This window comes from Sinocyclocheilus grahami, unplaced genomic scaffold (genome assembly GCF_001515645.1).
Source record: "Sinocyclocheilus grahami isolate Dianchi unplaced genomic scaffold, SAMN03320097.WGS_v1.1 scaffold21.1, whole genome shotgun sequence".
Classification (NCBI taxonomy): Eukaryota; Metazoa; Chordata; class Actinopteri; order Cypriniformes; family Cyprinidae; genus Sinocyclocheilus; species Sinocyclocheilus grahami.
Genome location: NW_015505200.1, coordinates 1,091,140 through 1,116,180, shown reverse-complemented (window position 1 = coordinate 1,116,180; position 25,041 = coordinate 1,091,140). Strand labels below are relative to the sequence as shown.

Here is a 25,041-nt window from a genome sequence, read left to right as displayed (position 1 = left end):
CTTTTAAGATCAAGCCGTTTTTGTAGCATTTTCTTTTCAATGTTAATGAGCTCTGCTGCCCCCGCCCCTCTCTTCCAGCTGCTCTCAGAGAGACTGTTTACTTTAGCCGCATTCATCGTGAAACTGGCTAATTATCACATTATTAGGAAAGGCGATTTGAAAAGATTCATTACAAAACATTATACTTGCTTCTTCTGTAGATGAGGCTGGTTCATGAATGATTCACACAAACATAGAGGCGTTTATGTAGATCAGAAACAATGTAAACCACTGCGAGTTCAGCGGCTCAGATTTCGGGAGTAAATGACGACTATTACATCCAACAACAGAACACCTCAATCGCTTAGGAGTCATTCTTGTCTACATCTGCTCCAGCGGTGAAACAATGGCGGACTGATGACAGCTCACTCAAGCGGGTCTAAGGTAAGACGCCAGTCCAGTCTGTGCTGAAACGCTACTGTCAATCAAACTATCATGGGAGGGGCCTGTCTGTGTGACGTAACACAGACAGGCATCCGAGATCGGCTTGATTTGAGAAAGGGGAAAACATTTAACCAGATTTAAAAGAAAAAACACTGGGTGGATCTTTATCATTATAGGGTGGTTGTGTACACAAACTGCCAACACACATTTCAGTTCAAACAACTTGTAAAAGTGCATGTAGCATCGTATGACCCCTTTAAGCAAAGCAATTAAATTTAGATTGATTGTGACATATTAGCACAACTACTAAATAGTCCACACAGCTGTATTAAATACATCTTTAATAGATTCATAAACATTGTCCAAACCATAGTTTTTGTAAATTTATAGTACAATTATCCATTTAAAGGTTTTTATGCTGGGTCAAACACAATGTGAACCTATAAAGCAAAACCAAGAAATGCACCGTCCCACTCAAATGCAACTGCAAATAAAAGCAAGTAAAACAAAAGGCATCAAAGATCAAGAGGAATGACAAAACATATTCAGCACTTAGAACAGCAGTTTCAACAAAAGAAAGAATAGAGGGGTTTTTTTTGTTAATATTTTTTTTTTCTATCTTTTTACGTTTAATGTTAGTTTCATACAAGATGAGTGTGTCCATCCCACACAAGAGGTATTACTTTCATAGAAAGAATGGGATTCCTTTGTTAACAATTAACAGATTTCACTTCCAAACATCATAACTGCAGACACAAAGTGCAACACACACATATATTTTAAATTACAACAGTCAACTGAACCATGAAATGCCCCAATTTTTCCCTAAACAATGATTTGACTTAAAGAAATGATTTAATTGTACTCTTAATTCTGTACATCTATTTTAACATCCAGCACACAGTGCTCTAAAACTTACCCTTACGAGATTCTAAAGCAACTTGACCAAAGCCCAAATGTAGGGGATAAGACCATAGTGATCAGTTAGTAGAAAAGAGGGCACGTTACTTCAGTCGATGGTGATCAAGTGGAATGATCTGATTGCTTTCATCCTTCACTTGCACATCAGCTTCAATATTTTCAAAGAATTAAGAAAGTCAGCTTTCCGCTGTTCAAGATCATCCACTAATAGTGAAATAGTCAAGACCCTTCAAACTGTCTGACCCAAGGGAAATCATCAATGCATGTGTAAAACATAAATGGTCCTATTTCAAACTAAGCATGCAAAGGCCTGGTTAGTGGAAAAGAACAAAACGTTAAAGACCATTTGATACTCTCTCACAGGCCGCAGCCTACTTAAAGTATAACATGTCTTCATTTTGAAAGCAAATATATACTACACTCTTCTTTACTTAATACAGATCTGTTGCTGAGGTTTACATAAAGGATCTAAAAGAGCTTAAATCCTTGTATTTTGCACAAAAGATTGCTGAAAAGCTTCGAATGTTATTGCATTTCTGTCGTGAGTTAAGTGCAAGACGATCTGATATTTTTCCTTTCTTGGCTGCAGCTGAAAAAGTGCGATCGGTAAGGCGTTCTGCAGCAACCAGACGATGAAAATGTCAACAGTTGGGAAATAACAAAAAGCCCAATTACGATGAACTCCTTGGTGTACTTTTCATACAAATCCAGCCGACTATACAAGGCTGTGCACGCTAAATCTGCTGAACTGTAAATGATGAGCTGTGTCCTCACGTGGCACGGCTCATTCTGTGCATACATTCCAGTATCTATGAGATTCAGCTCATGAGATTCGCACCATCTGGAAATGCATATTCAAACTGTCATACCGTCACCACATCTTAGAGGCAGTGCATGTTAATTAGTTATTTCTAACTAATGCCTTTGCATATAAATAATCTACGCTCTCAAAATGTAATTTAGTGGTTGTAAAGAATATCTTTGTTAATTACTTACGATTATAAGCATATTTGTATGCCACCTTTAACCTTACACATACCCAAACAAACAGCTGCGCATTCATTCCGCTGCCCAACAGGCCATTGCTCGTCTAACTAATACTGTAAACATTAGCTCATTAGCAATAAATTCCTTCAGAGCTGAAGCAGCCAAACTCATAGCAGCTAATCAAAATGATACAGATTAGAAATATTGTTACAGAGCAGCACCAGGTGTTTTAGTTTGTGGAAGTTCTGCCTACGTCCAATAAATGTGACACTGGGGTGTGTTTTGGTGTTTTCTCTCAAACTGGTTCAGCTTAGAGGCACTTTTGTGCAGTTCATATTTCCTAGGTGGGATAGGGCGGCCACTTTACTTGTCTTTAAGCAGAGACGTGAGATGTGGAAGGGTACCGGCTAAGTGGTCCTGATGGCAGAGATGACTGTGACCGTGTAATAGATGGCCCTTCTGGGATGGTTTATAATAGCAGGTCCTCCGGACAGATCTCAGGGATAGGCTGACGCCAGAAACAGAATGTACTGAACTCTGGGAAACTGAAAGCTGAACTTTGTTCTTTACTCAGCAAGGGAAAGACATGATCCACCAGCTCACTCAATCTACTGTACCTACACACAAACAGAGAAAGAGTGTAAGACAGCTAATCGAAAACAGAAAAAGGCATCCTTCAACTCTCAAAAAGACCTTGAACAAAGTTCAAGAATCAGCTCTCCACCTTTGAATCAACATAATCTTTGACAGCTGAAGTTGACTTCAGAGATATATGTAATGCTGCAGATCAATGTGCCCACTTACGAGGACTTGTTGCCCTTGGTTTGTTCCTGTATGAGCTCTCCTTTGGGGTTAACCGTAAAGATTCTGCAGAGCGGCACTCCAACCTCCTTGTAGGCAAAGACGTCCTAGAAGAGACAGTCACAAGATCAGACTCCAGGCGTCAACCACAAACAAAAATATAATTCTATGTTAGTTCCTGACAGTTTTATGACGAAATAGATGCATTCATGCCTGTATAAACATCAAATGTCTTACTCCACCCAAACAATATAATTTATTCAGCTGGAGACTATCAGCAGGCTGGTTCGTAGCAGCTGTTCATGCAGTCCGAGACTGTGTGTGTAGCCTAAGGGGACAGCGCTTTAAGTTCTAAGCCTCAAACATGAATCTTCACGCTGAGCTTTCAGTCTGCTGCTGAGGTCAGAGTGCATTGAAAAGAAAGTTAACTGCAGTCCAACTCACATTTGGTCGGTTTCCAAATGCGGCATAAAAGGGATGTTTGTTGGGCAGGAAAAGATTCTTAATGTCAGTAAGGCATTCAATTTTGAAGACTTCTGGCTTCTTCTCAATCACCTCCCTTTCAGAAAAAGAAAACATTTTGAGTAAATTAAATCAACTGCTTGGTACTTTTATATGTATTCAGCATTATTGGGATTTATTCATTAAATCAACTTAATGTTGAATCATCATTTACTCACCTTCATGTCCAAATTTGTATGACTTACTTACTTCCGCGGAACACAAATGAAGATATTTTGGAGAATGTTGATAACCAGACAGTTTTGGTTATCATTGACTTCTATTGTACGGACAAAACAAATATACATTTCTCAAAATATTTTCTTTTGTGTTCCACAGACAGAAGAAAGAAATACAGTTTTGAAATGACATGAGGATGAGTAAATGGTGACCGAATTATCTTTGGGTGAACTAGCCCTTATATAAACAATGACGTTTATATAATACCTGTGAAATGCAGAGAAGAGGCTACTGGGAGAAAGCATGAGTGGTCCACGGGGCAGGATAATGCCTCTGTCATTTACCCATTGCAGATATCCACGCGTCATGTCTGCCATGCCAATTGCCCTTGCTGAGCAGTACAAGAATTTATATCCATTTCTGGAAAAAACAAATGCCCTTTCATCAAAACATCGTTTAAAGCCTGCTTGTGCCCTTTTAATAAAGAAAACATGTCTTAAAGAAGGTAGAAGATTAAGAATGCAAACTCACTCAGCCACAGAGTGGTAGAGTTTAGCAATACCCTGATGCGTCCAGTCCTTCCCAAACTGAGGCAAAATCTGCCCGAACACATCTGATCTGAAAGCACATAAACATATGAGTGAACATAGCATGTACTAGAAAATGAAAGGCACAAAATCCTCTAGTGCATATTTGTTCTACTTGGAAGGAAGTCCAAGTCTCATTCAACTGGGTTCCTATATATAGCTTCTAACATTCTTTTTATTCTTAGAACTAATAGACTTGTGAAGGAGAGAGATTTTTTCTCAGCTTGGGCAAAACTCTGTGTCATCTATTAATGAGGATCCTCTCCCCGCTTTAGCGTTTTATCTCCGGCTCTTTCTGAGTGGCATTATGAGAGAGCAAGATTTAAGTTGGCTCATTATGGTGGCATCCTCCTCCTAGTCCAGCCCTAGTCTAGGCGCACCCCACAGTCAGCCGCCCTGCTTCACAGCCTCAGAGAGATGTGTCAGGCAAGCGGCTCAGAGAAATAATAAGCCGCAGTCAATCTGCTCGTTTGATGTTTGCCACCCACCAGCCACTGAGGGCACGAGTCTGGAGGCGGAGAGCATTCGTTTGCATAGACGCGTGGATATTACAGCCAGCTTTGCAGTAATTAAAAACTAAAGACGGTGGAACGGTATCGCACTAATATTGGAGATGTGAACCCCATCAAACAGTCAGTAAAACTCAGGGAGACATTGTTTGTTAAATGGTGCATTGTCTTCATCATTTTAAGTGTTAGTGGAGAAGGATGTGATGCGAGATCATTGTTAGTGGTTCATTATTTGCCACATACTCAGAGTGATTGTTTTGATGAAGCAGACTCTGCCTTGATCTATAAACCTCTTTCAGTTCTGGCAGTAAAAAACCTGGCAGTGAGTGAGTCCTTTTGCAGTAACTAATGGAAATATTTATGCACACCTAAGCCTTTTCCCCCCCTTTCATTACTACAGAAAACTATAAAAATTAAGAACAAATGTGGATTTTGCACAAACAACCCAGCACATGATTTTCATTTAAGGAAATACGAGATGCGTGTCTGTGAAATACATACTTGGTGATGGTTCCATCGATGTCTGAGATGATGACTTTGTCATCCCAGTTCCAAAGGTAGATGGTGCCTTCACAACGGCACGTGCCTTGGTACTGCGTTGTAATGCTGAAGGTCACATCGTTGGGTCCTTCCTTCAGTTTCAGACTTAGCTGTAAGTCAATACCACCTAATCAATACATCTCTTGACCACTATATAACATTAATTTGAACTTTATCTGTATTTTATCAACTGCAGAAAATTATGAGTTATAATTGGATGGTGGAAGAATCTAAGACAACAGCCCCTTTAACACAGTCTTTACTGGCAAATTACTGGTAAATTACCCTTAAGAGATCATGTGTGAACAGGACCTTTTCACAAATACCAGTAAATCAGTTCAGGCAATTTTCTGGCATGAGAACTTACATTACCAGAAATGACCAGTATCATGCTATGTGTGAGCAAAGAACAGGATTATCAGTATGAGCTTTGGGTCAATCATAAAGCCCTGTCAGAACTGTTTGCCATTACTTTTGTTTTTGTTTTTCAAGTTTGGATTGGACAGATAGTGAAACTAAAGCGCTTCTCCTAATCAAGGTGGATGAAGAAAATGTTGCAGCTTTTAAAGGTAATTTCAGCTGATTGACGTGACAGTTTACCTGTATTTTGGTACTGATGTGTGAATAGTATCTTACCGGTATAAAGTTGGAACATCGTTGATGATATGAACACCAGATTTGTGCATTTACCTGAAAAGTAATTCTAGTAATTTTACAGTAATTCACCAGGATTACTGTGTGAAAGGGGCTAATATCTGTATAGTTAACTAATATTAATTGACTAATTGATTTGTAATCCTTTGCATTACACACTTGACTGCTGAATCCTGCAACATAAATACATAAAAAAACATCAGCTTTCATAATTAAATTATTAAATGATTAATAAGATTAAAATCTTAATTTATGCAATGCAATCAGTTCATCTACACCACAAAATCTTCATTAATTTATAAATTAATTAATTTATTAAAAGACAAGTTTTTTTTAAATGGAAGATGTTCTGTTGCACAACTGCATATGAAGCTACCAACAGGGGGCAGTCTAGTGCAAATCAACTGCAAGATACCACCCTTTCAGAATGAGTCACAGAGCTTTTACATAAATTCCTGGAGGAAGCTTGAGGAACAGCTTTAAAAAAAATAGCCTTTTACAAAGCTGTTGCACTCCAGGCAACAGAGCTCTGGATCTTCAGTCAAAACCACTGAGCAAGTGTTAGAGCTGCTTATGTAAATAATAGTCACTGTGTGGTTTAGCATAGAATATGTTTACATAACTAAATATTTCTGTCTCCTAACAAAAGCTTAGACTCACAATCTGGTCGGAGGAGAGGCGCAGGGACTTGCGGTAGGTATGAGTGGTTGTGTGGCTGTGGGGCTCAGACTGGACCTTGCGCTCCATTGATGATGCGGCAGCACTCACCTCCTTCCCCTCCTCATCGCTGGACGAGTCCCTAGTGTCCACTCTGCATTCAGAGCAAACAGGGAATCAGTGAGCTAAATTTGCAACCACATCCAGATTCCTAATTTAGACTACAACAGCACCACAGAGAATGAGACAAAACAGAAAGTAGGCTGGATCGCCCTGATTCACTTCTTCTACTTTAACAGGGGAAAAAAACTAGTCAGCGATCAAAGGAAGGGTCAAGGGTAAAACTGATACTTGTATCTTTTACTCATTTTTTACAACCAAGCCAGCAGACATAGCTAGTTTATGCTCCCATCTATAACATTTGGTTGCATTTTATTAGTTTCATTCAAGGATAACAACCAGAGTGTGATTATTATCTGCACATCTTCCAAAAGTGACAGGCAGGAATTGATGCTGCATCTGCTTGTCTGTCAGGGGTTCTGACTGACTCACTTCCGGGCATGACTTTCCATTGACAAAGACGAGCTGCCTTCCTCCATTTGGGACTGCTTTATCTCCAGCTTTCCAGTGCTTTCTGACTGTATAACAAAACAAAAGAACATTAGTACATAAGCTCATACATATCTATAAATTGTAACAACAAATTTGTGTACACGTCATCATTTGATTTTGTTGCTATCAAACGTGTTGTGACTGACTACATGACCCTATCATCCTCACATGCTGTCAGGCTATTACTAAAAAGTCTGATGAGCTGCCTGGCCTATTTCTAGGCTGTAAAATTCCACACCGCAGAGTGGTGCTAATTACAGACGTGCCAGATGAGGGCAGCGAAGGAGCCTGATGTATGATGTCTGAATGACGGCAGAAGCTCTAGAGAAAAGAACGAACTTCAGAGGCAGCGTGTTTCATCTTCTTTACAACAAAGACTTTCCTCGCCCTTTTGTTCAGGCAATTACGTGAATGTTGATGCTTGTGTAATCAGATCTGCCCATAGAAGTCTAAAGACATGTACTGGAATGCAGTGGGATTAAAAGACCAATAACCGCTTAAATGTTTTGTTCCTTGTCCCTGATTACAGCTCAAAAGAGACCTTTATGTTTAAACAGAAAAGTTTGTCTTTGCAGAGTGTTATAGAAATCTGCAGGTCCCACCACTCAGGTCTTACCTGTTTAATAGTGCTGTCTGCTCTCTTTCTCCAGAACCACCAGCGGCCTGATTTCTTTGGCATCCTCTCTTTCACCCAAGCTTCCTCTGTAGCCTGAACAGAACAGAACAGACCTACTAGAGCACACCACAGCACTGCAAAACAAACTTTAAAGGACTTAAAATATGAAGTACAAACATCCTATTAGGGAGAACAAAATACCTTGGGTAAATTCTTCTGAAATGCTTGCAAACTTAGGATCAAAGGGGCAGCCAATGTCCAATTGTAATACCTAAAATAACAAAAAAGGCTATTTATTTAATAATCATAGCATTTTGTCAACTTTATACAAATATATTTGTTTTATTTAAATATTAAAACCCACCTGTTTCCTATTTTAACAACTAAATTTGGATTGTCTATGATAGCTAGATTCTCTGCAAATTCATGATACGTGATGATATGGTCCATAAATTTTTCTAGAAATAAGCAGAAAGAGATATTCAAATCACTCTTTAAATAAAAAGCATATACTAAATCCATGAATGTATTATAATGGACATAATTAACCACATCCTAACCACAGTTTCCTGTTTCCACATCTACAGCTGTGATTTCCACACCATAATAAAGAAATTAACACACCAGAAAGATTCACGTACCTTTGGAAATCTCTCCGTTCTCACCGAGTCCTCCACACAGAGACAGAGTGACATCAGGGAGATCACTGGCAGAGTCAGACAGGCACTCAGTGCCACTGTCGGCCGCAGCACTGCCCACAGACTGCGGGGACTGAGAGCCTGAGCGCATCCCAGAATCCATCCAGTGCTTGGAGCCTGAGTCTGAATCACTGCAAATACACATAAGACATCAAGGTCACCTGATGCCTGATAAACTTATGACCTGCCTTAATCTAATCTTAAAAGCAATATAGGTCAGATGTTCGTTTATTTTTCTACCTCTTAGGAAAGTAGCGAGCAGCAACATCAGGCTCCAGCACATTCAGGTCATCCAGGTAGATGTCCTCTGGGCCCTGGTGCTGACTCCTTTTTGGGACGCCTGAACAAAGTTACAGTCAGCAAACAGTAATCATACTAGGACAGCAATCTCTCAGGTTCGACAACAATCTCTACGCACTCTCCAAGGTACTTTACCTTGATAGCACTTAATTAATTAGGTGCATGATTTTACTTCTAGAACACATTGATATAACCTTGTTAAACAAGAATCAACCACAACTTTATTTCAACTTTATCTACTCCCACACTTCCACTATCGAATAAAGATAATGGGCACTGGCATGGCATGCCAATCAATCAAACCAACTACAGACAGAATTTCCTAGAATGTGGTGCTTAACAGGCCCACCTTTCTTTTTGGACGGCGAGTCAGTCTTAGGGCCAACATCTCCCAAGTCCTCACCCATATGAGCAGCAGAGGCAGCAGCTGGAACAGCAGAAGCAGCAGGAAGGCTATTTGAAGGAGTGGAGGTCAACACTCCACTAGGCACCGTCTCCAACTCGGACTCAGTGGGAGTTTTGGGGGTCACAGGGGTACGGGGTGCAGGCTTGACTATGGTACAGCCAGGAGTCCCTGAGGCCAGTTCTCTTTCATCTGTCTCCATGGCCTCTGAGCTCAGGATTACTCTGAAGTGAGTGTTCTCTGAAGGCGTTATGGTCACGGTCTTCGGAAGCTCCACCTTTTCCTTCTTAGACACCTGCAAATTACATTTTTGATGAGTGGCAATGAGCTGAAATTTAATCATACCTGTTAACTCGAAGTAATAGCATAAAACAGAAAATATTTTGCATTATATATTCACTTATTGCTAGGCCCAGACAGAATCTACAGGTTGAGGAAAAAAACTGCCGAATGGATTTAAACATAAAATGTGTTCCTTTATTAAACAAACATATGAACATGATGAAAATCTTTCAACAATGTTTGAAATATCAGCAGACAATATTCCATGCAAAATATCCCCACAAAAGCACCGCATGTCATCACAGAGATTTTTCAAAGTGTAAACTATTTATTCTGAAGCAACAATTTCATCAGTGTTCTATCAGCTTTTACATACTTAAATCTGCATATTTTTGTTTACCTTTACAAAGGCCTATTTTTACAAATGCATAAATGTTTTATAATAATGTAGTAATGTTACTGTTACTTAACTATATCATGTTATGAATAAACTAAACATTTTGAATTTTTACCTCAGTGTGTTGCTTCTGAGTTTCTTTGTGTGCCGTTACGCTAATTTGTTTTGAAGTCTCTCACAAAGAGACAGACAGCACGAGTCTCAACAGTGCGACATTGATACCAGAAATACACCATCCATTATAAATCGCTGTTTACACTGAATATAGGCTAATAAAATTAGAAGAATTATTCTCGCGTTTCGATGCTTCGCTGGTTACTTTTTTGTCATTTATATTTTAAGCAGGCTATTTGTCCGGTCAGGCAAGTAAAAAAAAAAAATGTAAACAAGGCTGATCAGCTGTAGCTCGACCTATATTTTTTATTTATTTAGTTAGTCATTTAGCATACGCTTTTATTATTATTATTATTGAGAACATTAAGAAGGTAGCTCGACCTGTATTCTGCTACTGCAATTCTCTCTGATGATGCAGTAACTACCGTGGGGGAGAAAAAAAAAAATCTTCGGTCTGTCCAATGACTGTAAAGTCATTAGGTCCGTCAGAATGAAGATATTTTAGCAGTAATGTGACAAAAATATTTAAGACCCATCAAATCGGAATTTAAGACATTAAGACTTTTTAAGGACCCGTGGACACACTGTGTAAGTCACTTGGGACAAAAGTGTCTGCTAAATGAATAAACGTAAATGTAAATCATAAAAGATGAACATTCAGATTCCAAGGCAATCTGCAGTATTTCCTTCAAGTGAATGAAATTAATAAAAATAAATGACATGAACTTCACAGAAAAAGTTTCAGACATGTAACTTACCCTGGTAGATTCTGGAAACTCTCCCCATGTCCACTGCATGTGTGACTCCATTTTGAGAAGGCTCTCTGAGGGCCGAACGACCAGTTCAGAGTCACTCTTGGGAGAACATGCCTCTGACATGGCATGACTGCTCAAAATACAATAACAAACAGAAACTCACATGAACTGATAAAAAGTGAAAGTGAAAATCAAAAAGAACTGAGAGTCTCCAAATCTTAAACCATATTTTTGGAAGTCCTCCAATGTGAGAAGTATCAAAAACATATTTTGAAGTGTGTCTGTGAGAGATAAGCAGATACAAACCTATCTGATGGAGACCAGTCTCCGTCAGAGTATGGGTAGTTGTCCAAAGAATGACGAACCATTGGTAACTTGGGTTCGATTTCTCGAACTGTACTATTTGAAGATGATCTGAAAGAAAGATTTTCCTTAAAGTCACATGTCCATCAGATATGAGTATGTCTGATGTGCAAGCATCTGTTAGTACCTGGTGTTGGAAGCAGCGTCCTCATCAGAACTGAGGTCCATCTCAAATATGTCATCTGTTGAGCTGATGATGGCAGAAAAGGTCAGCTCCTCTCGGCGTGGGTCACCTTTATGCTTCTTTCTCCGTTTCTTCTTCTTCTTGGCTGCCCCTGTGCTGGCAACAGGGGGATCAGGAGGGTCCTCCAGGTCCAGTGGATCATCATCATCATCCAGGTTCTGACTTGGCCTGTGATCTCCTGCGATCCAAAATAGGTGACTCTCAGTGGGGATGGGGGAGGTAGCCAGGTGAGCTGGTACAATCTCCTACAAAAAATAAATAAGACCATTAAAACATCTGCCATTATCTCCCAGCTTCATATGGAGATTCGCAGGGTCTCCGTTGATCTCTATGTCAATCTGAAGGAGTTGCAGAGGCTTATTTTAAACACAACCTTAATATCGAAGCCACCAACAGATGTAGCTTCAAATTTTCAATAAAGTTACACTCCATAACTTGCTGTAAGACCCTGTCCCTTTTTATTTTATTAAAAAATATCTATGTACGGTATGTGTGTTAGATTGTCTGTCTTTGCAATGCAAATGTTTTTCAAACAAAATGTCATTTTCATACAGAAATATGAAGACGTTTGGTGCAGCCAGTAATGTGAGCGCACTACTGCACATGCAGCTATCTAATATGTGAACTAGAGGACACTTACGTTCTGCTCCTCAGTTTCCTGCACAAAGAAGGCTTCTCCATTATCTCCCAGCTTCATATGGAGATCCACAGGCTCCCCATTGATCTCTATGTCAATCTGAAGGAGTTGCAGAGGATTATTTTTTTAAACACAACCTTAATATAGAAGCCACCAACAGATGTAGCTTCAAACTTTCAATAAAGTTACACTACATAACTTGCTGTAAGACCCTGTCCCTTTTTATTTTATTAAAAAATATCTATGTACGGCATATGTGTTAGATGACGTTAAAAAGCCAATATCTGTTGAAATTTACCCTGCAATTCGCTTCTGAACTCATGAATTTTCACCCTGCCACCAGTGCTCATCCAAACTCGGACAAACAGCAGGTTTACTCTCCTGTCCACCAATGCGGTTTAAATCATTTGTGACCCTGGACCACAAAACCAGTCTTAAGTCGCTGCATTATATTTGTAGAAATAGGCAACAATACATTGTATGGGTCAAAATTATTGATTTTTCTTTTATGCCAAAAATCATTAGGATATTAAGTAAAGATCATGTTCCATGAAGATATTTTGTAAATTTCCTACTGTAAATATATTCAAACTTAATATTTGATTAGTAACATGCATTGCGAAAAACTTTATTTGGACAACTTTAAAGGCGATTTTCTCAATATTTAGATTTTTTTGCACCCTCAGATTCCAGATTTTCAAATAGATGTATCTCGGCCAAATATTGTCCTATCCTAACAAACCAAACACCAATTCAAAGCCTTAAAGCTTATTTATTCAGCTTTCAGATTTCAAAAAATTGACCCTTATGTCTGGTTTTGTGGTCCAGGGTCACATTTGTTCACAGGAGACACGATACCCTTGGAGGGGGTTCTAGCCACCAAACATAATTAGTGAATTCGTGCCGCTCTGAAAGCACTGCAGCCAGCTGACCTGCAAAGAGGATCGCATCACACACCTGATACCATGACCCGGCACAACAGCAGCCTGATATCGAGCAGTTTGAGTCTCAGAAGACATTCACAGAAACATTACTCTTCAGTTAGACCTCTAAGAAAATACAGATTTAATCCCGTGTTCTGTGTTTTTTAGCTTTCTCACAACTGTTTCTTTGGACTGCTCGCATACCAAACCGTTTTGTCTATCCAGGGGCTTCGGAGCCTCAGCTTCAGGGTTGCTGGGTGATATATGCGTGCAGAGTAATGGGCCAGAATTTTAATGTTGGTATAAATCATGACCCTCGAACAGAGAGCTCTCTTACGTACGTGCTCGTGGACAAAAAGATCTGGATATCATTTCACGCATAGCGAGAAGAGAGGGAGGAATGTTGTTCTGACTCTTAATGACTGTTTTGTATCAGCCATCTAATTTGTTTACTTTAACAATCAGATCTATTTCATAATGGTGGTAAGAGAGCGATGTCAACTGTCTCTTATCTGCACTGTGGGCGAATGTGTTACACCACACTCTAACAGAACCTCCAGTTAGAAACTGAGATTAAAAAAGGCAAAACTGAGCTTGAAATACTTTTCAAAGGTTGTTGAAGCGAGTCTACGACCATCTCCTAATCACAGAGGCAACCTTGACAATTCTCACTCCTCTGCCTCCATTTCCTATCTCTTTTTAGTCAGAGAAACCTGTTGCCATAGCGACCACTTTTTTCTAAACCTCTTCACACATCCTGTAGATAGTGAGAACTCTTCCATCCCCCATCTACTGTTGTTTCTCATGCACACTGGTAAATGTTTTATGCTAAACACTAACACATTCTGTCTGTGTACTATAGATGATTGAAAACATCTGAATGGCTTCAATATAACCAGAATGCTTTCAAATATGTTATTTATTGCATATAACCTTGTTATTTACTGCTGGAGATAAACACAGAGTATCACAGAATGCACAATTTCAAAGGAACAATTCTCACTGATCATGTCTGCAGCCCATTTCCTCAACAACTACAACATTTCATTGTTTAAATTAAAAGAATTGAGCATACCTCTTCCTCTCTCACAAAGTAATAGATAATGATTTTCATGTCTTTCCATTCAAGCATTTATTTAGCCTGTTCTGTCAACGCTCACAGAGCCTATTACACATAGAAAACTAGGTCTGTTTACATGCAGTACAATGCATGTTTACATGCAGTACCCTCTGCTGGAATCTTAAGTCACGAACATGCCAGCACAGAAACATGTTTATAGAGCTGCTACAAAGGCACAGTCCTGTATATGTATTTTCAAATGAATCATCACAGACATGCACAGATGAAGGCATATTTGAAGATAGCAGAATCATGAGGACATTTGTGGATTAAAGCTAAGCTTATTTGACCATTCTTGTGTTTGCTCTTTCATCCAGTCATTTTGGTGCAAGACAATGGAGATTAATGCTGTTATACATTCTAGACTGGAAAGCAGAAAAGCAAATATTGTCCAAAGATCAGATCAATTATACCGACAGCAGCAGTCAATGTATCGGTTTTGCAGATTAATCGGCACCGATAATTGACTGCCAGAATTATCGGCAAAAATCCATGCCGATAGTTTTTCCGGGTTGCGTCCGTTGCTGGAGCGGCTGAAGGCTCCGCTGTCATTTGACAATACAAGAGCGGCCTCTCGAGGCGGAAATCACTGACACCATGTGCTGTTTGTTTTGGCAGTGACACTGCACGCTGCACAGAGCGGGACACTTGAGATACACGGGTTTAAAACAGACAACTAAACGGTGTGTACACAGTGCACTATAGTGCATGTTTTCATATCATTACTAAGTAATTAATTTGTTGACTAGATGCTGCATTATTGGAGAAAGAACAGCAGTATGTTTGCTCTCAAGGCTGAGAGGACGCAAAGCGGTTAAAACAATGTGACCAAAACACACGCAAATGCTTAATGTCAAGATTGTTAAACATCTATTTGCATTTGTTTATATCCAGCTGGTCACTTTAATGCATTTGTTATCCAGCGAAGATGCAGGTTTAAAGCAGTGACGCAAGAGTTCATTCAGCCGACAAAAATCATGCCACACCACAGAGCGCATTCACACGGTGAGAAAAATCTATATGCTTTGAACTTATTTGATGACACCCACAGTATAACTTTTATGTTTTTTTTTAACATCCTATTTGCGCTTCAACACTCACCACTTTCTCTTTGGAGCGCAGCACACCCAGTTTTCCAAAGCGCACATGGAAAGGGGAGCACTGGTAGGTGCCATCCTTCTGCCGGACCACCACCACATCAATGCAGCCTGAGAGCGTGGCCTGGTTAATACCCTTATAAAGCTCCTTCATGGTCACCAGCACCTGACCTGCCAACTGCCCCACGTAATTCATGGTGCCCACCTAAAATTAGGAACAGATAGCAAAATAAACTTAACCTTAAGACATCAGTAAACACAGCAACTCTTTCCCAATACTGTATATGTACATTGCAAATGTGGCACGATCTCCCCTTTCCTCATGGTAAAAGCGAAATTCTTAGTTCTTTTTGGTTGCCTGCCTTTTTTAAAACTGTTATCAGCAGACCAGCAGACGGCTAGATGCTGTTTCACAAGTGGTCTGAATGTGCTCCAACACCATGGTCAAATAGGTGACCAAAGAGAACAAATTAATAACAAACAAGGACACAGGATGAACAAAAAATGATATATATTTTTATGTTTCCTGCCATACTTTGAATGTAAAGATCAATGCACATTTCTGTGGAATTGCTGGCATTATTCTAGTACCTGTTTAAAAAGTATAAAAGACCACAGCAGGATCTAGCTGCAAAAGCGGTTGCAAATTTAAGAAAACTGACTATGTTAGCAAATTATCAAAAAAACATCAAGTCTAAACTTAAAAGGGATACTCCACCCCAAAATGAAAATTTTGTCATTAATCACTTACCGCCATGTCGTTCCAAACCCCTAAAAGATTCTTTCGTCTTCGGAACACAATTTAAGATATTTTGGATGAAAACCGGGAGGCTTGTGACTGTCCGATTGACTGCCAAGTAAATAAGTAAATTACACTGTCAAGGTCCAGAAAAGTATGAAAGACATCGTCAGAATAGTCCATCTGCCATCAGTGGTTCAACCGTAACATTAAGAAGCGACAAGCATACTTTTTGTATGCGAAGAAAACAAAAATAACAACTTCATTCAACAATTCGTCTCCTCTATGTCTCTCCGCATCACCGTAGCGCCATTTTGGAGAATATCCGCTGAACGCAAGCAGTGTATGCTCTTGTGTCAGCCGCGCTGCACAGATGCGCTGTTTTCGTTCAAATCAAAGCGTAAATACGCGTAGAAAAAGTATCCTTGTGTCGCGGCTAACACAGAATAGCGTACACTGCTTGCGTTCAGCAGATATTCTTCAAAACTAATTATCGTTAGGGATGCACGATATTAATGCAGAGCACTAATTCTGAGTATGGGTCCCCATACTTGGCCACATGTCATTTTCACTTCACTTATCGGACCAATAATGGAATCGGCCGATAATGGCTTTAATTGTAAATATCGGCATCGGCCCGATATGAAAAATTATGCCGATATGTCTTGCCGATAAGAGGAATACATTAACTCACATGTGCTCAGGGTGTGCTAGCAATTAGATAACGTCAACACTGCTATTAGATCACATCAGCAGTGTGGCTCATACTTGAAGCAAAGTTTTGCCTGAATGGTGATTAGCTTCACTGCTTTGTATCGCTGCATTTAAACTGAGAATGCAGGTACAGAATGACGCATTCGGTGTATGAATATATATATATATACATATATACATATATACACATACACATACACACACGTTACACACACAAAATACAAAGCACTCTAATCCAAGATGTTCAAAGGTTTGTATATTCACCTGCTCTGTTTAACTGACAAACAAGACTTTGTGTAGAAGCAAATTGGTCTGTGTACCTGTGGTCTCTCTAGGAACGCCTCTAATTACAGAGGACACGTGTATTTGTCAGGTTCATGTTATCAGTTCTGCTGTACATAATGAAAATATTAGGTGAGTGTAGTACAAAATGTCTGTTATTTGCCATGACAGCAGACCAAGTTGTAAAGGCTATCACCTTTAAGGCTGCATTACTATTGCACAGTCCTAACTAGCAGTACACAAATACGCCACTAATAGTTATTCTTAAACTAGACTGTAATTATGAGGCACAGAGTTCTTCACAATAAACATGCAAAAACCTGCAAGAACTTAAGTCTACTGGTTGGGTGGGGATATCAAAATTATTAAAGGGGTCATATGATGCTGCTAAAACGCCTTTCTGAAACTCGTCGATTTTTACAAGGCTCATTGTCCTAAAAAAATTAATTGTAAATATCGGCATCGGCCCGATATGAAAAATTATGCCGATATGTCTTGCCGATAAGAGGAATACATTAACTCACATGTGCTCAGGGTGTGCTAGCAATTAGATAACGTCAACACTGCTATTAGATCACATCAGCAGTGTGGCTCATACTTGAAGCAAAGTTTTGCCTGAATGGTGATTAGCTTCACTGCTTTGTATCGCTGCATTTAAACTGAGAATGCAGGTACAGAATGACGCATTCGGTGTATGATAGAGTAAACAGTAATAGCACATGCAGCAGTGGCAGCAGCAGCCTCCCCCAGGTCCTAATGCCCGCTCAGTAAGGAGTTTTAATTCCATAGGGGGCGCTGTTGGCCTACTTCTAATAAAATGAAAGCAAAAGCAAAATGCAAAAAAGACTGCGTTTCTGATTAAATAAAGCAGTAATTGATGCCATAAAATCATGAGTATGTTTTGATTTAAAGGTCAGAAACTATAGCTTACATGAACAAAAAAAAAAAATCACAGACATGACACTTAAATTAAATAATTTTATATACTGATTTATTCATTAATTTATATTTTTAAACAAATTATGAGCTCTAAAAGATTTTCTGAATTTTTACAACTCTTTTGCTTTAGACCATTTACAAATGTTAAGGTTACCACTGTATCTTTCTGAAAAAAAAATACAGTGATTAATATATAGTTTATTTATAGTTATTTTCAAATCTTTAAAGGGGTCATATGATGCTGCTAAAACGCCTTTCTGAAACTCGTCGATTTTTACAAGGCTCATTGTCCTAAAAAAACGAGGTATGCTCTGATTGGCCAGCTATCCAGTGCGTTGTGATTGGCCGAACACCTCAAGCGTGTGACGGAAATGTTACGCCCCTTACCATATTGTGATGCCCTGTCCGAGACAAAAACATTAAAACCCATTATAAACAAGGCATTTGTTGCATCCAGTGGGGACATAATTACGGATTATAATGACTTATACGCGTCGCGTTGCATCGTGCTACATAAAACTTAAATTAAATAATTTTATATACTGATTTATTCATTAATTTATATTTTTAAACAAATTATGAGCTCTAAAAGATTTTCTGAATTTTTACAACTCTTTTGCTTTAGACCATTTACAAATGTTAAGGTTACCACTGTATCTTTCTGAAAAAAAAATACAGTGATTAATATATAGTTTATTTATAGTTATTTTCAAATCTTCAATGTATTGTCATTATAAATGAACTTTATTATTGTTTATTTAATTCTAACAAATAAGTTCTTGCTAAAAACTAACCAAAATTAAAAATCATTATATATCGTATCGGCAATCAGCCAAAATGAGTTGAAAATTATCGGCATATCAGATATCGGCAAAAATCCAATATCATGCATCCCTACTTCACGTACAAAATGGTTATACATGTCTTTCTCAGGAAAATCCCTGGCCCCTGTCAATGTGAGTCCACAATGGCATCTTCCTCATGTATTATTGGGGTCCAGGCCAGTAGGTAAAGAAGGAACACTGTTCCAGAGTGACTACAAAGCCAGTTCCAAGAGCGCACATTTGTTTTGGCCGGCATGGGGCTTTCCCATGACGACAAAGTAAATATTAACCTTTGACAGAGAGCAAAGCCATGCATATAAAACAAAACTTGTTCCTTTCTTTTCACAGTAGGGCTATTGCAAACAGAAACAATACTGTACTACATCGATGTTTCCTGTCGGCTCAATTTTTGAGTGGACTTTGCTGTTCCGATGAGCATGAACGGTATACGAGTGGAGCGACTGAGCGGAGCGCACACGCATAGAGCGGGATAATACACAGAGCAGATAATACGTCACACCACGTGAAAGTGAAACCTGAGCGGTTAACTAATTTTCGGCAGCCAAAATTTCGGTGCATCTCTAATTATTGGCGACATCAGAAATGTATATTATATAATAGATGCTTTTTAGAACATTTTAGTTATGCCTTCTTTCTTTACGTGAACATTTGGGCAGCGTTATGCAAATCTTTCCACATCGTGACGTAGACATGTGGGGGTGTGTTAGAACGAGCCGTTTTAGGTAGGTGTGGTTGACTCTTAACTTTTATAAAGAATATCTCTTTGGATTTGAGACTTTAGTCTTTGCAACTTTACAGATCTTCTTTATGCACCAAGAGCTTGTAACACTCCAAAGAGAAAGGAAAAATTTAAATCGCATCATATGACCCCTTTAATGTACTGTGTTGCTCACACAAAGTTGCATGTTAAGTCCTAAGACGTGACCAAGGAAACTGATTCAGTTAAAGGAATAGCTCCAACAAAATTTGATAAAATGTTCTCATCCACAGGACAACCAAGACGTAGAGTTGGTTACTTCATCGAAACAGATTTGGAGAAATGTAACGTTACATCACTTGCTCACCAATGTGCAGTCAGAATGAGAGCCCAAACAGCTGATGAAAACATCAAAATAATTAATAAGTAATCCACATGCCTCCAGTCCATCAATTAATATCTTGTGAAGTGAAAAGCTGCGTGTTTGTAGGAAACAAACTCATCAAGGCATTTTAACTTTAAGATGTCGCTTCTAGCCAAAATACAAGTTCATAACCCATAATAATATGCTTCCTCAAGTGAAAAAGTCCATCTCATTTTGTCCGCTCACATCAAAATCCATTGACATATTTTAGAACTGTTTTTGCATGTAAATGCAGTGCTTCATCTGTGCATATTTCTCTTTTTCACTGGAGAAAGCAATACTACAGAAGGACAGACTCATATTTTCACTGGAAGCAGTGGATTGAAGTTTAAAAATGCTAAATTTCTCCAAACAAACTCATCTACATCTTGAAATGTCCTTGAAATTACTTTAGTCCATTTTACTCCAGTGGGACCGTCAAATTATGTAATGGGAGTCAATTTGAATTGAGCCTTTACTAAATGGCAGCTAACTCTTATTTTAAACCACCCACTTTGCTTTACATTTCTTCTACTTTGCGGTGCCATGAGGTGTGAGGCAGGCAACATGCCCAGCAAGAAGTCGTTCACTTGCATAACATAAAAAAAAGGTGATTAAACTCAAGTTCAGTTACAAAGGGCAAACAAAGCCAGCGGAAATAGGCAGTCTTACGCATTCTCTCCTACTGTAAAAGAGTTAAAGATTTAAATCAAAGCCAAAGCAAATCTGAAACATCAAAATATGCACTAGAACACAATTCAGTCACCTTTGAGGTTTCATTTTCAATTCTTTCACATTCAGTAGTAAACAACATGACAATTGACAACCAGGAGAGACATATCAAGCATATATGGTAACGGCAGCATCATACGAAGATATTCCATATGGTCGGTCATGTTACATTAACTGAAGGCTATAAAAGGTAACCCAATATGGCTGCAAGAAAACGTTAACATGGCCACGTGCATTTCTTGACTCACTTAAAATCAAAAGTGCTTTCGCTCACAGTTCACAGTAAACAAGTTCAGACAAGTTTCAGTACAGCTGTCTTTATCAGCACTAATGCGCACTAATACTGTACAGTATAAGCTTATTGCTAAACAGTCTTCAATGTTTGTAGCAGTTATTACAGCAAAACAGTTTCTTTGAGAAAGTAATTACTATTGTAAGTTTTCTTATTAAGGAGTCGAAAAATAACTGTATTTGAACAAAATGAAATGTTCTTTTTCAAAGAGCAACCATTCACACACTAATGGTCAGTGTGCAAAACCCCCGTTGGCCAGTGCAATGATCATAACGCTGCTGTTTATTGAAACCGTAGTGCTTTGGATGCACACAACAGCAACTTTTTGACAAAATGTAGCATTAGCCAGCTCTAAATGAATAAACAATGAATAAATAGATAAAATAATGAACATAATGACGTCATGTTTGGTTTTAGGGAAATGTTCCTGTCACAGCATCAGCATTCTGGTTAGCTTGACTAGCCGACCAGCTAAACTGACATTTACATCTCTACGCTGTCAAATTACGACATGTTTGTGTCATTAAAATAGGTATTGTATACGTTTGGCCAAAACGGTTAACTCAGAAATGGTCTCGTATAATGTTTACCTTTCAGCTGCTGTTGTTGATGAGAAATTGGACGTTTTGTCGACGTCTGCTTGTCCTCTGCTCTCTCGCGCCGACGTTATTCATTCATTCTGAACAAGCACCGCTGACGGCAGTGTATATTTACACCTCTCAGCGCCGACCGGATCCCTCCTGGTTGTCTCGTGTATCATAACAGTGGGCAGTTTTTCGGAGGGTCACTTCACCGCGAACCGGTCAGGCAGCGGCTCACACGCAGTGGCAGCGGTTGGCCGTGGCGTGACGCGACTGAGCGGAGGCACTTCAAAAAGAGGCCTCTCACGTGACTCGCCAAAGTAGAATTCCCCCGATCGCAGTCTAGAATTCACGAGATAAGCGCCACAACCACTTCCTTTTAAAAGATTGTTTTGTTCAGTTACTTGTCAGTAAATAACCGGTTTCCTTTTCTTATCCTGACTGACATATGCTCATATTCATGCACATGCATATTCATGCTTATGTTCACAGTGCAGGACTTTACACTCCAGGTTTGGCAGGTCTTCAAGTCAAACGCATATTCTGCATTGCAACTGGTTAAATTTATTGCATAGCACTGACTATTGGTTTTGTGATTAAGATCTTTGTCAGCTGATATGCGCAGAAAACAACAAAACCTTAACAATAGCTGTGCCTGTGTTATCCAAAGGATCTACACAGATGGCCTTGCAACAGTGCCAACTGATTTTTATGTTTATATGTTTACATATAAAGACACAAAATGCACTAATCAAGATTCAGCAGACATACAACAATAAATAATAAAACTACAAATCCAGAAATCTATATATATACATATATATATATATATATATATATTTTTTTTTTTACTGAGAAAGGATTTACCAAATCACATGATTGGTTTAGTAACCTTTAACATTCTATTGTCTACTGTTAAATGAAAATTTTCCACAAAGCAGTAGATTGACACTGGAAACTACACAACCAATTTGAATTAAAATCAGACAAGTTGAGATACATACTAATTTTGCACTATGTTCCAGTTTATGCTTAGAAATAAGCAACACCCAATGCGTTTTAATTCAAAACATGTTAATATTGTCTTACCCAAATGTCTTTATTACCTGCAGTAACATAAAAAAAAGGTGATTAAACTCAAGTTCAGTTACAAAGGGCAAACAAAGCCAGCGGAAATAGGCAGTCTTACGCATTCTCTCCTACTGTAAAAGAGTTAAAGATTTAAATCAAAGCCAAAGCAAATCTGAAACATCAAAATATGCACTAGAACACAATTCAGTCACCTTTGAGGTTTCATTTTCAATTCTTTCACATTCAGTAGTAAACAACATGACAATTGACAACCAGGAGAGACATATCAAGCATATATGGTAACGGCAGCATCATACGAAGATATTCCATATGGTCGGTCATGTTACATTAACTGAAGGCTATAAAAGGTAACCCAATATGGCTGCAAGAAAACGTTAACATGGCCACGTGCATTTCTTGACTCACTTAAAATCAAAAGTGCTTTCGCTCACAGTTGTAAACAAGTTCAGACAAGTTTCAGTACAGCTGTCTTTATCAGCACTAATGCGCACTAATACTGTACAGTATAAGCTTATTGCTAAACAGTCTTCAATGTTTGTAGCAGTTATTACAGCAAAACAGTTTCTTTGAGAAAGTAATTACTATTGTAAGTTTTCTTATTAAGGAGTCGAAAAATAACTGTATTTGAACAAAATGAAATGTTCTTTTTCAAAGAGCAACCATTCACACACTAATGGTCAGTGTGCAAAACCCCCGTTGGCCAGTGCAATGATCATAACGCTGCTGTTTATTGAAACCGTAGTGCTTTGGATGCACACAACAGCAACTTTTTGACAAAATGTAGCATTAGCCAGCTCTAAATGAATAAACAATGAATAAATAGATAAAATAATGAACATAATGACGTCATGTTTGGTTTTAGGGAAATGTTCCTGTCACAGCATCAGCATTCTGGTTAGCTTGACTAGCCGACCAGCTAAACTGACATTTACATCTCTACGCTGTCAAATTACGACATGTTTGTGTCATTAAAATAGGTATTGTATACGTTTGGCCAAAACGGTTAACTCAGAAATGGTCTCGTATAATGTTTACCTTTCAGCTGCTGTTGTTGATGAGAAATTGGACGTTTTGTCGACGTCTGCTTGTCCTCTGCTCTCTCGCGCCGACGTTATTCATTCATTCTGAACAAGCACCGCTGACGGCAGTGTATATTTACACCTCTCAGCGCCGACCGGATCCCTCCTGGTTGTCTCGTGTATCATAACAGTGGGCAGTTTTTCGGAGGGTCACTTCACCGCGAACCGGTCAGGCAGCGGCTCACACGCAGTGGCAGCGGTTGGCCGTGGCGTGACGCGACTGAGCGGAGGCACTTCAAAAAGAGGCCTCTCACGTGACTCGCCAAAGTAGAATTCCCCCGATCGCAGTCTAGAATTCACGAGATAAGCGCCACAACCACTTCCTTTTAAAAGATTGTTTTGTTCAGTTACTTGTCAGTAAATAACCGGTTTCCTTTTCTTATCCTGACTGACATATGCTCATATTCATGCACATGCATATTCATGCTTATGTTCACAGTGCAGGACTTTACACTCCAGGTTTGGCAGGTCTTCAAGTCAAACGCATATTCTGCATTGCAACTGGTTAAATTTATTGCATAGCACTGACTATTGGTTTTGTGATTAAGATCTTTGTCAGCTGATATGCGCAGAAAACAACAAAACCTTAACAATAGCTGTGCCTGTGTTATCCAAAGGATCTACACAGATGGCCTTGCAACAGTGCCAACTGATTTTTATGTTTATATGTTTACATATAAAGACACAAAATGCACTAATCAAGATTCAGCAGACATACAACAATAAATAATAAAACTACAAATCCAGAAATCTATATATATACATATATATATATATATATATATATTTTTTTTTTTACTGAGAAAGGATTTACCAAATCACATGATTGGTTTAGTAACCTTTAACATTCTATTGTCTACTGTTAAATGAAAATTTTCCACAAAGCAGTAGATTGACACTGGAAACTACACAACCAATTTGAATTAAAATCAGACAAGTTGAGATACATACTAATTTTGCACTATGTTCCAGTTTATGCTTAGAAATAAGCAACACCCAATGCGTTTTAATTCAAAACATGTTAATATTGTCTTACCCAAATGTCTTTATTACCTGCAGGTACACTGCGATTACATAAAGCAATGAGATACATGTATCATAAGTTGCAAAATGGGCTTCGCAAACTTTTTTTTTTAACCCAAGATTAAGAAATGGCCATATTTCATCAGGCTTATACATTATAAATACCTATGGCAACACAATTGTAAGGTTAACACCTCAATATGTTTACTTTTCCATACAGTTAATACATTAGTCTGGGTTAGCAATTCACACTGTATACTTTTGAAGCCAGAATGGCAGCAAGGCTTCATAACCTCGCTCCCCAAAATCTTCCAAATGTGAAACCCTGCTTAAGGCATTAGAGTAGACTTAACTCATAATTT

The 25,041-nt window shown here is 38.8% G+C and overlaps 1 protein-coding gene across 3 annotated transcripts; it reads right to left on the bottom strand.

Moving 5' to 3' along the window:
- Nucleotides 1-747: 747 nt before the first annotated feature.
- Nucleotides 748-24,386, bottom strand: LOC107556641 (phosphatidate phosphatase LPIN2-like). 3 transcript variants are annotated; one of them, XM_016239787.1, is made up of 20 exons: nucleotides 23,613-24,386; nucleotides 15,266-15,466; nucleotides 12,125-12,220; nucleotides 11,428-11,729; nucleotides 11,244-11,351; nucleotides 10,941-11,067; nucleotides 9,336-9,684; nucleotides 8,927-9,026; nucleotides 8,630-8,817; nucleotides 8,353-8,446; nucleotides 8,190-8,259; nucleotides 7,989-8,081; nucleotides 7,313-7,398; nucleotides 6,764-6,914; nucleotides 5,411-5,559; nucleotides 4,345-4,431; nucleotides 4,081-4,233; nucleotides 3,577-3,691; nucleotides 3,136-3,239; nucleotides 748-2,948 (listed from the first exon to the last, which is right to left on the bottom strand). In XM_016239787.1, exons 2-20 carry the CDS (start codon nucleotides 15,455-15,457, stop codon nucleotides 2,801-2,803), a joined length of 2,712 nt encoding a protein of 903 aa, XP_016095273.1. In that variant the 5' UTR covers nucleotides 15,458-15,466; nucleotides 23,613-24,386; the 3' UTR covers nucleotides 748-2,800. The 3 variants fall into 3 exon arrangements, with proteins under 3 accessions (XP_016095273.1, XP_016095265.1, XP_016095281.1); XM_016239779.1 differs by lacking the exon at nucleotides 23,613-24,386 and adding an exon at nucleotides 21,495-22,268; XM_016239795.1 differs by lacking the exons at nucleotides 748-2,948; nucleotides 3,136-3,239; nucleotides 3,577-3,691; nucleotides 23,613-24,386 and adding exons at nucleotides 3,712-3,913; nucleotides 21,495-22,268.
- Between the last annotated feature and the right edge of the window lie 655 nt (nucleotides 24,387-25,041).